Below are 17,465 nucleotides of genomic sequence, written 5' to 3' on the forward strand. Positions count from 1 at the left end.
CGAGTTCGTGGGAAGTTATCAAGCAGGTTTCATCGACGGCCGCTCGACAACGGACCAGATCCTTTCCGTGCGGCAAATCCTCCAGAAATGCCGCGAGTACCAGGTCCCTACGCACCATTTGTTCATAGATTTCGGGAGTGGGAAATTTCGCGTAAAGACGTTTCGACCAAGCTGAGGGTCGTGGGTTCAAATCCCACATACACAACAACAAAACGCAACCTCTAAATCCCGGAAGAAGGTGAAATATACATCGAAACGTAGGAAAGTATATGAAAAAGGCGTTTTAGCTGCTTATCTAGACTGAAAGAGCCGAAAACCGTTAAAATAAAGGCTGACAACAACGTTAATCGGGAAATACGAAGGCGCATCATCAGCGGAAGTCGTGCCTACTATGGGCTCCAGAAGAAACTGCGGTCAAGAAAGACGTGGACTATACTCGAGGAGGACTTGCAAGCTCTTGGGGTTTTCGAACGCCGAGTGCAAAGTACGATCTTCGGCGGCGTGCAGGAGAACGGCGTGCGGCGGCGAAGGATGAACCAAGAGCTCGCTCAGCTTTACGGCGAACTCAGTATCGTGGAGGTAGCTAAGCTGGAAGGATGCGCTGGGCAGGGCATGTGCCAAGGATGCCGGACAACAACCCTGTAAAGATGGTGTTCGCTACGAATCCGGTCGGAACAAGGAGAAGTGGGGCGCAGCGAGCTAGGTGGATTGACCAGGTGCACCAGGACCTGTAGAGCGTGGGTCGCAGTCGAGGATGGAGAAAAGCGGCCATGAACCGAGTGATTTGGCGAAATGTTGTTGACGAGGTTTTATCAGGATAATTAATGTAAGGCCAAATAAATAATAGGTGTTGAGGAAAATGTGACACAATCAATCAAATAGCTCATTGTTATGCTTTAAGTCGTACAAACTCTACAATTCGAAAGAAGTTATCCAGCGTTGCTCAATAAACTTCGACGGAAAACAATGTTTGAGCATATCCTGACGCCGCCCATTTTTTTTAGCTTAATCTTAAACATTTGAAATGTACGTCAATTGTTATTGTAGAATTGTTGTTGAAAAACTCATCAACACGGTAGCACAATTCGGATAGATTTAGTTTTAATTTTAGACCAGCTCAACAAGTAACAGCGTCTTGTTGCATAATTTACATCGCGTTACAGTTGCACCTGCGCATTTTAAATTTATCATATTTTATAGCAAGACAGTCGTCGCAGGCCGAAGAGAAAACAATGCACACGTGCAAACGCCCACACAATCCCTCGCTGCAATCAAGATGCTGCGGTTTCCATGCTGTGATAATATTTAACAAAAGCATCGAAAGTGCATCGCACTTGCTGTTGCTATTTTTTCATCATTCACTTCCTCGGATGGCCCTTGATTGACTGGGATGCAAGCGCAACAACATAATCATGGGCACATGTTGCGGCGGTTGCGAAGTGCCATTGGCCTTCTGCTTCCTCGGAATTGCTGGGACCTCTATGGAATACAGAATTGAGCACCGATTTACGGTATGTTATGCAATTGGCACTGCTTATCAGATTACAACTGAAGAAAATTAATAATAGAAATTTAAAAATTCGTAAGGGTCCGTCCTTGTACCTCGTGGACAACTTGAAGGGGGGTGAAAAATTCAACACTTGTCCATGGTGAGGATAATGGAAATGTCCACGTGGACATGTTTAATTAAAAACAAAACGAAAAATATTGTTTTTATTTGCTCATATTTAAAACCCCAATTGTGCGAAAAAAAATTTACTTAAGATTGAAGAATGTCGAATTTGAAAAATATAATATCTATCAAACACGTGCTCTACGTTTTACGAATCAATTTTTAACTCCCTGTTTCGCAATTCCACAGTTCCACAGTTTTTCACACCGGTTTTCCGGAAAACTGGTTTTCCTTGTTAGTTCACAAGGGGTATCAGTTACCTACTGTTGTTGTTGTGGGAGCTGCAATCCAACCAACTAGTTGTACAGCTGCTGGAGACCGGAGTTCTTCGCGGCAGATGATGGTCATCGATCACCACCGGCTGAGGCTGAGTTGACCACGTGAATTGTGTGATGCCTGTCCGTTAGTTACCCCGGCTGGCTGGTGTGTATTATCGTAAATGGATTTATCGTTTGATGGCTATTACACCGATGGGACTTGTTTGGTTGGTGAAGCACATCAGTTGGCTGCTTTAACTGACGGCTATTTTTATCGACACATGGCAGTTCATTGACGGGATGTTACTTAATTGCTTCATTTCACTTTTTGTTTCCTTCGGTGACAGTATTGTAAACTAATAAAGTTAAATTATCAAAAGGGTATGTTCCTGTGATGGAATAATTTATATGTATGTAAAATATAACCAAATGCATGTTAATCCATTCATTTAAATAAGGAGAAGTTCAGCACGCGTTCCTGCTATGAAAATTATATGGCAGGATCTGTAAAAAAAAAATTAAAAAACGATTTGCTCAATTAAGAAACAAAAATTTTGAAAATACAGTCAACTCTCCCTTACTCGATATTGAAGGGACCATCGAGTTAGGGAGGTATCGAGTTACAGAACACAAAACCAATGCAACTGTGATCCAAGGGAACATCGAGGTAGCCATGAAAACCAACTTTTACTATGGTCCTCTAACTCGATATCGAGATACGGAATATCGAGTAAGGGAGAGTTAACTGTAATATTTCTCAAACGGACCCTTGCCCTAAGCCCTTTTGAAAATTATCAAAAAAAAATTAAAAAATCTCAGTAGCCATTTCCGGCTATAAATGAAGAGAACAAAACTTTAAACTTGCTGTGCAGTTTAAAAGCGAGCATAATATTGATTAAGGATTCTCTAGTCCAATTGAAAATCAGGTTACTCAAGACTTCAAAAGCATCCTCAAGCAAAAAAAAACGTTTTTCAAAATTCCTGGGAGACCGAGGCCTTTCTTAGCCGAGCGATTAGAGTCCGCGGCTACAAAGCAAAGCCATGCTGAAGGTGTCTGGGTTCGATTCCTGGTCGGTCCAGAATCTTTTCGTAATGGAAATTTACTTGACTTCCCAGGGCATAGAGTACCATGATACCTGCAACAAGATATACGAATGCGAAAATGGCAACATTGGCAAAGAAAGCTATCAGTTAATAACTGTGGAAGTGCTCATAATAACACTAAGCTGAGAAGCAGGCTTTGTCCCAGTGAGGACGTAATGCCAAGAAGTGGGCTTCGTAGCCGTGTGGTTAGTGTCACCGAGGCATTTAGCCACATCGTGCTAAGAAGTGTGGGTTCGATTCCCGCCTCAGGCCGAAAAACTTTTCGTGAGGAATGTTTTCCGACTGTGCCACTGGGCGTTGCATGCTAGTCCGTTGTCTAGTGTGGTGCTTCCTTCAAAGGGCAAATAGCCCACTGGAAGCATTAACGTGTAGTGTCTTTAAAAAAAAAAAAAATAACGGCACCGGCCACGTCCTTGCAATCAGGTGGGATTGGGGGAAGGAATGATAAATATTTTTTGTGAGATATAAACATGCTTATATGTAAATATAATAAGGTACCCCGGGGCAAGTGAGAATCCGGGGTAAGTGGGGCGTTTTGTCATAGCTCAACTAGGAAAAGTTTTTCATGGGGGTATTCTTCTAGGAAGTTGAAGATACAATGACAAGGAATGTATTTAGTACTAAACATATTGTTATTTTTATTACCATGTGTCAGTTCAGCGCCATTTTCAACTTGCATGATAAATTGTGACACGTTTCACGTCTTGCATTGACTCGCAAAAAATAAATGTGTTTTAAATCGAATTTCCATCAGTATGCTAAAATTTTAAGTATTATTACAAGCTGCCAACGATAAACCAGTATTTTTTTTTCATTTCATATGAAATTTTCAATGGTCTATCTTATCCCGAAATATATTTGTACCTGGGGTAAGTGGAACCTGCGTCCAATGGCTCATTCTAAATCTTTCTTCTAAGGTTTCCACAATTTTGAAATTATTCGATTAGTTCCATGCACACACTAGCAAATATGTTGCCAAAACGTGATTGTGTTGTTGGATTTGAAAAATATTGACATTTGAAAATTTTATTGAACTATTTGTTTGAACTATCGTTTTTTTCGTTCCCACTTGCCCCGCGGTACCTTATTTTCATTTGATATGAACAATTTCTATGTAAAGGAAAATTATGCCGATACTTGAGGTGACGAACCATTCAAAGTTTGTTGAACATATATCTAAATGTAACATTCCTACAGCTATCAGGACAAAAGCATGTGTTATTATATATTACTTATTAGAAAAGGATATATAACATTATAGAACAAAGGATAGATAACATTATTGAACACTCTTCTTCTTATGCCGACACTTACAGTGGCGAACCATCAAAAGTTTGTTGAATAAAGTGAACCTTTCGCAAGTCTACACTTGTAGTGTCGAACCATTCAAAGTTTATTTAAATAACAAAAATAAAAATAAAAAGAATGGCGTGTTTTGAAAAAAATGTAAAACATAAATAATTTATGAATCAGAGTTTATGTCGACACTCACAGTGACGAACAATTCATAGTTTGTTGAAACACATATTATTTATAAGTAGTAGCATGAAACGAGCTCACCAATTGATCCGTCATCCTTGACTCAGCAGCAAAAATCAACTTTCAGCTTCACTCGTTTTCTCGGCTATATAAAAGTACTCAGAGAAATTAGGCGCGCGACCCGAGAGGGAAAACAACTGACGACTGCTCGGGCTTTCTTGACGCACTGCCCAGGAGCAAGCGTCAAGGTCGAAAGATCAGAAAGAACTAATCGAATGCGGCACTTTTTCACTTTGCTCGACCGACGCGATAACTTGATCCTGCCCTTATCACCCGCCCCCGCAATTTCTGAACTACAGTCAACTCTCCATTACTCGGTATTGAAGGGACTATCAAGTTAAGGAGGTATCGAGTTATTGAACACAAAACCAGTGCAAATGTAATCCAAGGGACCATCGAGTTAGCCATGAAAACCAACTTTTACAATGGTTCTCTAACTCGATATCGAGATATCGAGTAAGGGAGAGTTCACTGTAAATCATAATGAAATCTTTCTTAATCAGTCTCATTCGATAAAAATTCACGACGATTTTTTTATCGCTGTCGCCGTAAAAAGTCGCTTGGATCTGGGGGAGCCTTTAGTCGTTTTGTAGCTTTAAATTTCATGCTGTAACAAAATCTAGCATGAACGTTTTTCTCCAAAAACCATGATTGTAATTATCGATGCTTTGGCAAGGGAGTCATGATGGGAGAAACCATGTATGCTGGATTGTTCAACATTTTCGGGTACCAAATTAATAAAACTGTTTTTCTGAAAATCCAATATTATCGAGGCGCATTGTGCATTTCGGGTGTTTCATGCATGATATTCACGATGTAAAAAGCGTGACAACCGAAAACACATGTAGGTATAAAAAAGAAAAGTTATCATCACAGATGTTTTCATTTGCATTTTGTTGTATTATATATTGATAATTTTATGAAGCAGTATTTATAAATTCGTTAGCCAAACCAACATGATAAACATACTGTGAGTTTATCTTGTCTTAAGAACTACTTGTGGAAGGTTTATTGAAGTGTTGAGGATTGCCATAAGTGCATGATTATAAGTTTTAAGAGACACTTGACAGTTGCTCTCCACCACCGTCTCTAGTATGGGCCACTTTAGTCTTATGAGAAGTTTATCATTGAGCTAGTGAAGGTTTGTAGAATTACTGGTTTTATTCCTAGTTTTATAGAATTGGTGTAAGAGAATACTTCAAGAATAGCATAAAATTAACTTTGCTACTTGGGGATGCCGGGTTTTTGAACCCGAAACCCGATTCGAAACCAAATCCGAATTTCTCGGGTTTATCGTGATTTCAAACTCGGGTTTTTTTATCATTCTCGGGTCTCTGGTCGGGTTTGGGTTTGAACAACAATATTTTTTCGGGTTCGGTTCGGGTCCGGGTTTGAACAAATCTAATAAGTCGGGTTCGGATTTGCAAAATGTGAAACCCGACCATCTGTAGTGTATAACATAGAACTGCCCAAAAATTTGGCAATTTTTAATATCTAGTGTGGAAACGCTCTAAATTGTTCATAAACTCCTCAATATGTTCCACACAATGAACTATAACGTCTATTGAGTTTTTTTTGCGTCAAGATTTGAAAATTTATTTCTCTGCTGTATTGCGACTCAGACCATTACATCGTCAACTTGTTATTAAGATCGCCTTTATCACCTTTTGAATAGATTCAGAAATTACCTAAATTTTACCCATGATATTCAGCTTCATATTAGTATGCTAATAATTTCAATATACTTAATACGGTTTGATTGATTAAATAAAAAAATATATGCTGTTCAAAACCAATTCGGTCAAATGTAACAGAAATATCGATTTTTTGTTTTAGCGACAATTTCCATCAAATTACCTTCAAAACTCATGTTATGTCAAATAATTAGCATTTTTGAATGTTTTGAGTAAGAATTCTACTTTTGGCCAGCGTTTGTATGAAGTCTTCCAAACATTAGAGCAAGTATTACGTCTGAAAAACACTGCAGTGTCTACCAAGAGAATGAAAATGATGCAGCCTTAAACCATGGGAGCATATTCCAGCACTAGCTCAAACATCAAGAAGAGAGTCATCAGTGTAACATACAATGCTATCTTATACTTCTTTCCAGAAAGCCAGTTGTCCACTTTTCCCGTATAGAGTGTTGTGTAGAAAATGTTATGTGAGGAAAGTTACAAGCAATAGTGAGAGTCCATCGTGCAAATGTTGTCTCTATTCAACGAAATTGGAAACAACAAAAGTTTAGATCTACGATTCACAGGATTCTTCAGGTACCTAACTTATCGCCACTTGTCATAACATAGACGGTAGGAATAAGAGAAAGTTTCTTGTTTAACCCTCTAATACCCAACCCCGCCTTTTGACGGCGTACACTTTGAAACTCTGTACATTTTTTCGCCCCGGCCAGGGGCTGAAAGTCTCTATAATAAAGATATAATAATAATACATTTTTTCATAGCTCCGAAATCAAAATGATTTTATTTTTGGCTTAAACCTTGGCTTAAAACTATAACTTTTGAACCTTTTTTGAATTTTTTAAAAATGTTTGAAAAATTGTACTCTCATAAAACCTACAAATGCCTGGGGTTCATATAACGATTAATATAAAAAAACGTACCTTTTATATTTTTCTTCGATCAACCTATCATAGAAGAAGAGCTTGATGGTATTAGAATAATTTCAAACCTCTTTTTCTGTTCATTACACGGAAAATAAAAAAAAATCCATAAAAAAATCAAAAATCTATATTTTTAGAAGTAGCGTAAAAATTTGAATTTTTATTATTGCCAAAAATCAGTAATTAGAAGAGGCTTCAAGAAAAAATGAAATAGGATAGGAATGTTCAAAAATAAAAATTACAAAAATAAAAACAAAAATTCTTAAATTTGCGAATAATATTAATCATTGGCCAAAACATGTTTAGAACCGTTATAGATAACGTAAAATGATATTTAGATCGAAAATAAAAATTTGGTTATTAGAGGATTAATTACAATTGTGGTCACATTGTGTCAAAACCAATGTTGTAAGCAATCACGGTAGTCGACACGTTTTCGCTGATATTCTGCAGCGCTTTCCTTAAACATTCACAACATGAGCGATCAAACAAATGTCGAAAAAATATGTCGAATGAATGCTCTGACCATGATAGCTTCGCTAAGAATGGTTACGGTAGTGTTTGTTTCTGTCATTTTTCTTAATAGGCGCTGCTTTCACTGTATGTTTTTATGATCCCATATGTCTGAAATCTACACAAAACTTATGATTTATACAAATGTCATAGTGTCAGACGACATTCAATCAGTGGCGCGGGAAGTGGGTAAGATAGGTAGGACATGTTCTACGCACAAAAATATATGGGTAGGACATTCAAAGGTTGGTTCAACAAGAAAATACATCATTCCTACAAAATGTCTACAGCAAACTCTGTAAATGCTCTTTCATAAACTGCAGTGAGCACTTCGGAAATATTACTTGACAAATAAGTGGACTATCCATGAAGAAGTCTTGAGAAATCCCTGAAAAATTGTTGAAACAATCCATGGATTAACCCAAGAACTGTCGCATCGTGTGTTAAGTACTTGTTTTACTCAGCACGAGCGTGGTGCTGTAGGCAATTGCAGAGAAGAGCTCCCGATACACATTCTTGGCTGAACTGTCTTAAGGATTTCTGGAAATAATCCTTGATTAATTCTTGTTAAATTATAGGATAAAACTTCATAGAAATTCCAGTAATATATGGAAAATTTCTAAATCACTAAAAGTACTTTCAGGTTTGTTAAAAAATTCCAGTAAAATTTTTATATGAGGTTCCGCACGTTGAGCTATGTACAAAGAATCTTAAGCTTCTTGTAAGAAAGTTTCCAGCAAGACACGATTTGCTCCACTAAAGATAAGTATAATAAAAAAATGAACCGTATTTTTATCATCTTTACAATTTACAAAAACAGATAAATTTGGAGTGAAACGAAAACTTCTGGATTTTTTCAAGATTCGTATCGAAAACGAGTTGTAAATTTCTCAGTTCCTTTTCTCAATGCCTTCGTTTCACACGATAGTCTAAGAATTATTAGTTTCTTCCGGTTAGCTCTGCGAAAAACAAGTTTGAGAAACGGTGTTTTAACCAGTGCTGTAAACATTCGACATTTTGCGTGATGTTCGTTTCGATGCCATGGTCAGCAGTGTCATTTCTGTCATTTTCTGCATTCATCCGCTGCCGTCACCTCTCACACGCTGCACGTGCCGAAGAATGAACATCGAGAAACACAAAAACTGTCAATTCAGAGGCGCGTCCACTATTGGTAGGACCAACATTGGCAATGTTTATGGAAGTCCCGAAAATTGTTCAACCCTATGAAATCCAAGACCGTATACTAAAACTAATTGGTTTTTCAAGCCAGTTCTTATTACTGAGAAAGCTTCAGGATCATTAATTAAATCAAATTAATACATACTGCAGCTATGTTCAGACTTTCCAAATGTACCCACTGTAGAATATAAATATAATATAATGCGAATGGAATATAATTTGATGCGAATGGAATATAATTTGATGCGAATGGAATATTTCTTAAATTCGTCAGGTTCTGAGAAATATCTTAAGTCTCTACTTTTCAGAAGAATTCGAAGAGAAGAGTTATGAGAAACCCTAAATAGTAACTAATGGAATTCCTGAAAACATGTGCAGAATTTTCTGGCAATGATCTTTGAGGAATCTTTGAAATATAAGAAAAGGAGTAAAAAGGCTTCACCAAAAATGTGTTCCTTAATTCCTTGAATTATTTAGAAGAAAACCATAAACCTTGTACCTTCTTGCTCGGGACAACTTGATCGCCTCAAGTAGGATGGGCCACATGATAATTGGGTCAACAATGAGTGAGTCGCTTGTTCGTTCGCCTTTATTGTAAGCAATGTGCAATATATTTAAAACTCAATCCTGTAGCATTTATGCCAAATAATAATGTACTTTAATTTTGATTTATCTTGTTTGCGGCTAACCAGCCTAGTGGAAGTTTCTACAACTATCGAAAACCTAGGCATTACCTAGGGTGCGTTAGCGTTACGCCACATGAGGACCCTGAACGTATATTGTCTTTGGGCCACCTTTAAATCAACACCGAAAAAGCTGAAAGTTTCACACTATTTTTGTGGTAAGAAGAGTAGAGAAGATATGTGAGAGTGGATTTGAAAACATTTATAAATTTTGGATTGCCCTAGTGTAGATCTGTGGAAACTACACAAACGAATTGGCAAATCACCCGGCATGCTAAAGCACAACCGACAACCTTGCGTTCCTGTGTAGGACTGATGCGGGGAGCAAATGCCGTCGCCCGTCAATGCGGACTCGTATATTGAGTATCATTCTAGACTAGTCCATTCTCTAGGCTGGCACATGCCACACATCTCCCTTCCTCTCAAAAAAAAAACTTCCTTCCCTAGAGAAAACTTGAGACCTCTCACGAAAGTATTTAGGGATGACAAATTATTTTATTCAGTAATTTTACTAAAACGTCTTTTAGGTTTTCTTTCATGCAACTGTATCAAGGTCATTGTGGTACTGACACTTTTCAACTCGATTTTGCTTTCCAACAAACGACGATGTGCACTCCCCACCAGGGATTACAAATGGATGATATTGACAATATCTTATTTATCGCTTAATGTAACAATGGTGATCGGCAGACCATCGTGTGAGCTTGTTTATCATTCATTACTACATACGAGATCCGATTAGAGGGCCAGCACTGCTTGATACAATTAGAATAGAGGGTTTATCATCGTTCAATTCCTTTGGGGCGTCTGCTCACTGCAATAAATAACAGGTTTATTACAACCATCTTTGCCGATACCCCTCGTCTGTATATTTGCCACAATATCTCTGAAAAACGAACACAGCTTGGCTAATTTTCATTTTTTTGCCGAGATCCGCACAGTTGAGTGGTAAGCAACTGATTTTTAGCTTATATGTCAGCAAAAAATTAAGTTGGTTTATAGCAGCACCTGTGGGTGCCGCTGACATCAAACGTCACTTTTGTTGAGATGTCAGCAAACGAACTATAACCGAGATTTGCACAGCTGAGATTGGCATTCTGATATAAGCTCTAATTTCTGTCATATCATACTGTATACGGATCAATATCTCATAATATGTAACATTTATCTAAATCATTTAATGCATGGTCGTAGCTTTCCTGAGCAACATGCAAATTATCTTCCCTTCTAGACTCAAATACTTAAATGCATGGTGGTCCCGATCAACATGCCATTCCTTTTTTTGTATCTTGCGTGGTCGTCCCGAACAACACGCGAACTAGTCTTTTCTCTAGACTCAATTCATTTAATGCATGGTCGTCCCGAACAACATGCCATCTCTTTTTGTTTCTTGCGTGGTCGTCCCGAACAACACGCGAACTGGTCTTTTCTCTAGACTCAATTCATTTAATGCATGGTCGTCCCGAACAACATGCTACCTCTTTTTGTTTCTTGCTGAGCTGTCGCGATCTCGTGAATTAGTCTTATTTTTTATATATTTTTGCAAACTGCTTACATTCAAAAGCACAAAAAAGGGCAATTTATTTAATAATAATTGAATGATCTCAATAAATATAATTGAATTTCTGCCATAGTCACCAAGCAGAACAAAACATATTCCAATATCAAACTTTAAAACTCTTCAAAACGTGTAAATAAAACTTAATTGAACCTCAAACCAGTACAGACTGCCAGCCATTTGAACTTCTTTAGACATCACGAGGACACAAACGACTGTAAAAGTGTATCAAACCACAAGCCACAGGTGGAAAATTTGAAAATCGACACCAGCACCAATATGAAATGAAATCGGAATTTCAATCATAATCACAACGGAAAAATAGAGATATATTTTTAATGACGGTCGGCAATAAAGCCTTACAGACATATTTTAATAACGGTCAGTACAAAGCTTTACACATGTTGACGAAAAAAAGACGAACGTCTGTTCTCTGCGAAACAAGGAATATCAATTCTGACCAGCTTATTCGGATTACAAATACAATTGGCAAACAGTTGCAGCATAGAAGTACAGAAAAATGTGACGCAAATTATAATGAAGTTTTTTTTTTTTTTTAGATGAAAACAAATATCAGTACTCTCACATACGACAAAGAGAGCTCGTGTGCTTCTTTTTTGTGTATGCACTTTGCTTGTGTATCACAGTTCCCTCACTCAAACAACATAGTCGATCAGCTTTTTTTCTGGTAATGCAAAGTCCTTCCGCATAAAAATATCAATTTAATTAATCATTTTGAACTAATTGATAAACCGGACAGACAGCTCACAGTCATAATCAGTGCCTGCCCGTAATTGCATTTTCATAGAATAATAATTATAAACCATCGAAAAACACTTGGTCCAATCTCTCTGAACACCGACCCATTTGTGAAAAGGTCATCGAATGAACTGTAGGAGAAACATTTAAAAATAAATCTTGTTTGACTTCTGACAAAATCACTACAATCATTCTCCGGTAGGTACTCTCAACACTAGAAAATCCTGGACGGTACCTAACCATTTTTTTTTTGTTTTACTTTTAGGACCTTTGTCAAATGACACCTAAAGCCCAACAACATACCGTGATCAAAGCTGAAAACTAACCTCGAAACGAACCTCATTATCTTCCATAAAACATGGGCCCAAGAATCCGTTGTGTCCCTCTCTTAGCGCGAAAACCAACATGCACAGAAACGCAGATCCCCTCGAACATGAGTTGAGCCCAACAAACCAAAAAATCTGTATTTGGCATAACAATCCAAAATTGTTCCAATTTCCAAAGTCCTCATTAGGCAGTTCACTCTCGACTTCATTATAAAAAAATACTCAAATCTAGGTTGATTCTACGCAAATTTGAGTTTTTTTTTTCTTAAGTATTAGAAACATTTCATTTACCTAAACCTGGTCACTGGGCCAATTCACCCTCATTGTATAGACACACACGCAGCTCTCTCTATTTTTATAACACTCGTTGGGAAGAAAGGGAAAGGGGTCATGCACAAATTACATGGAGCCACAAATCAACCCAACTTTAACTGAATTCGGCTGTTCCGAGGGATATTCCAAATTTGGCTATAGCTATCAGTAGGTAGTTTTCATTTGATAACAGCGAAGAAAAACTCAGTGCCAAACAATTTGTACCCAGTGTTAGCTTTTAAAGTCTCCGGGGTGAGTCAAAAAACTTAAATTTGGGTAAACTTGAAAGTACCCAAATTTGGCTTATTCCACGAACATTTGACGCTGGGTCGGTGCGTCTGTCTATTTTTGACAACATTGCTGTTGCGAGAGCGGCAAAACAACCCAACCGTGGGTAAACACTAAATGTAGTTTTCTCAAATTTGAATTGAAAGAACACAATTTTTGAGTAGTCCGATTTTTACGTGTATGGGTTCAAAGAACAAAGGTAAAATTATGTTTCCGTGCAGATATGTATCAGTGGCTCAGCGCGTCTGCACCTTCGAGTCACACACACAAACAAACACTGACGTACCGACTCAATCGACCAAGCAATGAATAAAATGCGTAGAGTTACCTTTTCCTAAGTTCGGATCCGCTTGCCACTCCGTTTATTTACACTTCACTACACAAACGAATGCCAAACCACAATCATCACTGAATCACTCCACGCACTTCTCACAAACTACGCACTCACGCGATGCCGGGTGATTTTTTTACAAGAAAATATAATCAAAACCTGGCAGGATTCGCCAATGTGGAAACTACACAAACGAATTGGCAAATCACCCGGCATGCTAAAGCACAACCGACAACCTTGCGTTCCTGTGTAGGACTGATGCGGGGAGCAAATGCCGTCGCCCGTCAATGCGGACTCGTATATTGAGTATCATTCTAGACTAGTCCATTCTCTAGGCTGGCACATGCCACACAAGATCCTTCCTCTTTTCTAATTTCTAAATTTGCTTTCAATTGCAGATAACAAAGGTCGAACACTTTTCTCGCCACGCCTCGAATACAACGAGTGGCATCCAGTCGGACGTGGAGACCCCTTGAAAAATGACCCAACCTACGACTACAGCCCTCCCGTGCTGGAACGTGTCCGCTACTGGCCAGAAAACAAAGCCAACAAGGACAAGACAAGTGACATCCTACTTCTCGGAGTGCCATCAAAGAAAGCAAGTGCCAAGGTCGAACACCAGTGGACCAACAATGGTCCGATTCGACGCAACTACTATCACCAGCAGATCAACGAGTTACCTACAGTTTTGATGCCGCCCCCTCTGAACAATCATCTTCAACCCGAAGAGCAATACCTGTGGACTCAGGCTACCACTCACCAGTCACAGCGGTACGAAACTCCAGCTGAAGGATTCCGGTACAGGCCAGGACCACCAGCACATCCTAGTCAAAGCTTCGCCAGCCAGTACTCAGGTAAGACTACAAGTTCCCTTCAACAAGCTGTAGAGATACTTTCATCCCATTTACCAATTCCAGGTCAAAAATACAACGAGCTACCTGTGCACCATGCTACTCCATATCAACAGCAGCTGCAAGCTCACCCCAGTCAACAGTATACGACAACAATTCGTCTGTCGACTCCCAACGAGTTCAGCTCCAAAAAGCCCATTCTCCACACAATCCTTCAAAACGAAAAAGCCATCCCCTTCACCAAGTCAACTAAGAGTGGTGGCATCACGGAGTACTCATCAAACTTCTACAACCCTCAGAACATAAATGCGATGGCTACCACAATAATTCATCCACCACAAACCACTGAATACCTAATAACAGAATCATCCCAAACAATCCCACCAGTCAGCACGGACATCAAGGCACCTCACGTAACACCAGCTGCATTTGTACCAGCAATGACCTCCTCAACGACGACTACAACTCCGCCACCAGTCCAACCGACTCCTGCAGATCCCTTTCTAGCTCATCTACAACAAGCTCAACCGAAAGCCCCTCTCTACCTTATCATCGAAGGCCACTCCAAGGTTAAAACGTACGGCCTCAACAACAACGACACCCTGATGCAGCTACCCAAAATGGTCCCCGTAGTGGGTTCAGGCGATCCCATAATCCGGCATGTCGTTAACCGAGATGAAACTGGCGATGTTCTCAGTATTCCTCGCATTACGATGAACCCGGTAATGACATCAACGATGTCTCCGGAGGCCATGTCCTCATCCGAAGAAACCAGTGAAGAGAAATCAGCCGTCAATTCGTTGCTTAGTCTGCTGGGTTCGTCGTTTGGGGATTACTTCTCGGACAAGGACGCCAATGGGAACTCGATTGATAGTGCCGAAACCGGCGATAAGGACTCCAAATCGAGAAGAAATGCGCGTAGTGTGGATGACAAGCAACAGTTGTATGTGATGGGCACGTTTCAAGTGGGAGATGAGGGAAGTAAAGAAGTGTCCGGAGATTACAGCCCTTATCGGAGAGGTTCGGTTTTTGATGAAAGTGCCAGTTTCAACCAGGAAGCTTTCGCGTATTGAGGAATAGAGAAGCGGAAATACGAAGAATTTCAGTTCAAAATTTATGTTCCAAAACAAAATGTTAAATAATTTGTTGCTGTTAAGTTTTCGAAATTTACATTTCTGTTGAAACAAGAACGCCACTGTTATTTCGTGGTGTGATGATCGATTTTCATGTCCCCATTTGTACATAGACAATACTAGGATGTAGGTTTAGTTGCTACAAGCGTAGCAGAGTAAGAACATGCATAGATGCATGTTTCCTTCCAAATCATTGCGGAAAATTTCTATGATTCTCGGAGCCATTTTTGTAAGAAAAATGAAGCAGGATGAGATAATATGATGATTGGAAATAAGTGAAACCGTGACGGATATATTTACTTTATAAAACATACCGAACCTCCAATAGTTTGACTTTTCAAGTATAAATGAGGAAACCGGTACGGAACAGCTCTCAAGTTGGTAAGTTTATCAAATTTGTCATCCAAGATTCTCACATTCTAAAGGCCCTACATATTTTCAATAAACTTCGTTGAAAACGGTAAGAAGCATGAACTTACAGTATTGGACAACACATTTGTAACTTTTTCTCCATACAAAATGATCAACAAAAACCTTTCGCTCGTCACGCAAATTTATGTAACGCGAATAGTCACGCGTTGTACTTTGTACAACTCCCATGGTTTTTCATGTTCAACATGCGATACCTCGCAATCTAGATTAAATATAGAAAAACCATCTTCGACAAAGTTGTTAAGGGCTGACATGCGTTGATTATTCAGTTTCAGAATTTCGCCACCAGGCGACGCTACTGTTCTTGAAAATTTTGTTTTGCAAATATCTCAGGAGCTGACTACTTTAAAAAAAGGCGTCTTTGGCAATGTTGTTCACTAGCTCAAGGGCTATCATTGTTTGAGCCAAGAAATTCGAGATTTTGCAATCAGGCGTCAGATGGCGTTTTTGGCAAAGTTGTTGAGTAGGTCAAGTAGCGTAAAACGGGGTAACTTTGATAGTTTTTTCGAAGAAAACTTGAATATTTATGCATGCTGTTTCAAAGAAATATAATTTATATTTTTAAAACAAGTACTGGCATCCTAGCTATCGATTGAAGTCTATAGATTGCCAAAAGATATATTTTGAATGGATATATAATTTTTCATATAATCGAAAGTTGATTTTCTGTTTTGGGGTAACTTTGATAATGGAGTATGAATCGAACAAAATTGAATGAATAACGAACATTTATAGGACATTGCATACCTCAAGGCGTTTAACGTTATATGGAAATTTCTGACTAAGATTACAAAAATGGTCCCTGCTTGTGAAAATGCTCTTGGCTAAGAGATTTGAGACCGTATTTAAGTTCTATGATAACTAGGCTGTCAAAGATAAGTGGCCAACTATTCAAAACTACATCAAATAGTGATCGTAGTACAGATTGTTTGTAAACGTTTCAAAAATGCTAAAATTGTGTCAATTTTTAATATGTCTATAAAAAGCCTCAAATGTTCTTAATTCAAATGGAAATAGCTCTTACATGAAGTTTCATTGTAATATGTTTTAATTTTGCATTCGTTTTGCTGAACTGATTAACAGAAATTATGAAATTTCGTTTAGTATGTGGTGTGTTACGCACTATCAAAGTTAACCGCATTATCAAAGATACCCCGTTTTACGGTACTATCATTGTTAGAGGCAGTTGATTCAAAATTTTACCACCAGGCAGCACAAGTGTACATTAAACTTTTGTTTTTCAGATATCTCAGGAGTCTAACCACTTCAAAGATGGCGTCTTCGGCTAAGTTGTTTAATAAGCCAAGAGCTATCATTGATTGAGCTAGTTGATTCTAAATTTTGTTATCAGGTGACGCCAATGAGCATGAAACATTCGTTTTGCAAATATCTTAGCTGCCCGATGACTTAGAAAAATGGCGTCTTTGGCAGAGTTGTTCAGTAGCTCAAAAGCTATTATTATTTAGGCCTTGATATAAGAGAATAAAATGACTAAAACAATAATAGCCCTTGAGCTACTGGACAACTTTGCTGAAGATGCCATTTTTGTTAACGGTCAGATTCCTGAAATATTCGCATCGCCTAATGTCAAAATCTCGAATCTTTTGCTTAGAATAATGATCGTTTTTGAGCTACCGAACAACTATGCCGAAGACGTTAACTCTCTAAGTGGCCAGGCTCCTGAGATATCTGAAAAATAATTTGATGAAATTCCCACTAATATTTGTGGCATTATTCATAAAAATATTCAGAGCAGATTATGACGATTTCTGAAACATTTTTTTTTTTTTTTCAGGATTGTTGAAGAAGTTCCAGTGAAATATTTGATAGAGTTTCTACGTGATGGAACATTTTTCAAGAATCTTCGGTTTCTTCTGAAAACTTTTGCTGTAAATTTGAATCGGAGCAAAG

At 38.5% G+C, this 17,465-nt stretch overlaps 1 protein-coding gene across 1 annotated transcript in view; it reads left to right on the forward strand.

Moving 5' to 3' along the window:
* The window catches only part of LOC5571666, a 99,966-nt gene extending 84,563 nt beyond the window's left edge, over positions 1–15,403 (forward strand). The window contains exons 3-4 of the mRNA XM_001653703.2: positions 13,537–13,992; positions 14,056–15,403. Coding sequence (XP_001653753.2) covers positions 13,537–13,992; positions 14,056–15,062 — 1,463 coding nt within the window. The 3' untranslated portion in view covers positions 15,063–15,403. The remainder of the gene's footprint in view (positions 1–13,536; positions 13,993–14,055) is intronic.
* Positions 15,404–17,465: the final 2,062 nt, after the last annotated feature.

Source organism: Aedes aegypti, chromosome 2 (assembly GCF_002204515.2).
Source record: "Aedes aegypti strain LVP_AGWG chromosome 2, AaegL5.0 Primary Assembly, whole genome shotgun sequence".
Lineage (NCBI taxonomy): Eukaryota > Metazoa > Arthropoda > Insecta > Diptera > Culicidae > Aedes > Aedes aegypti.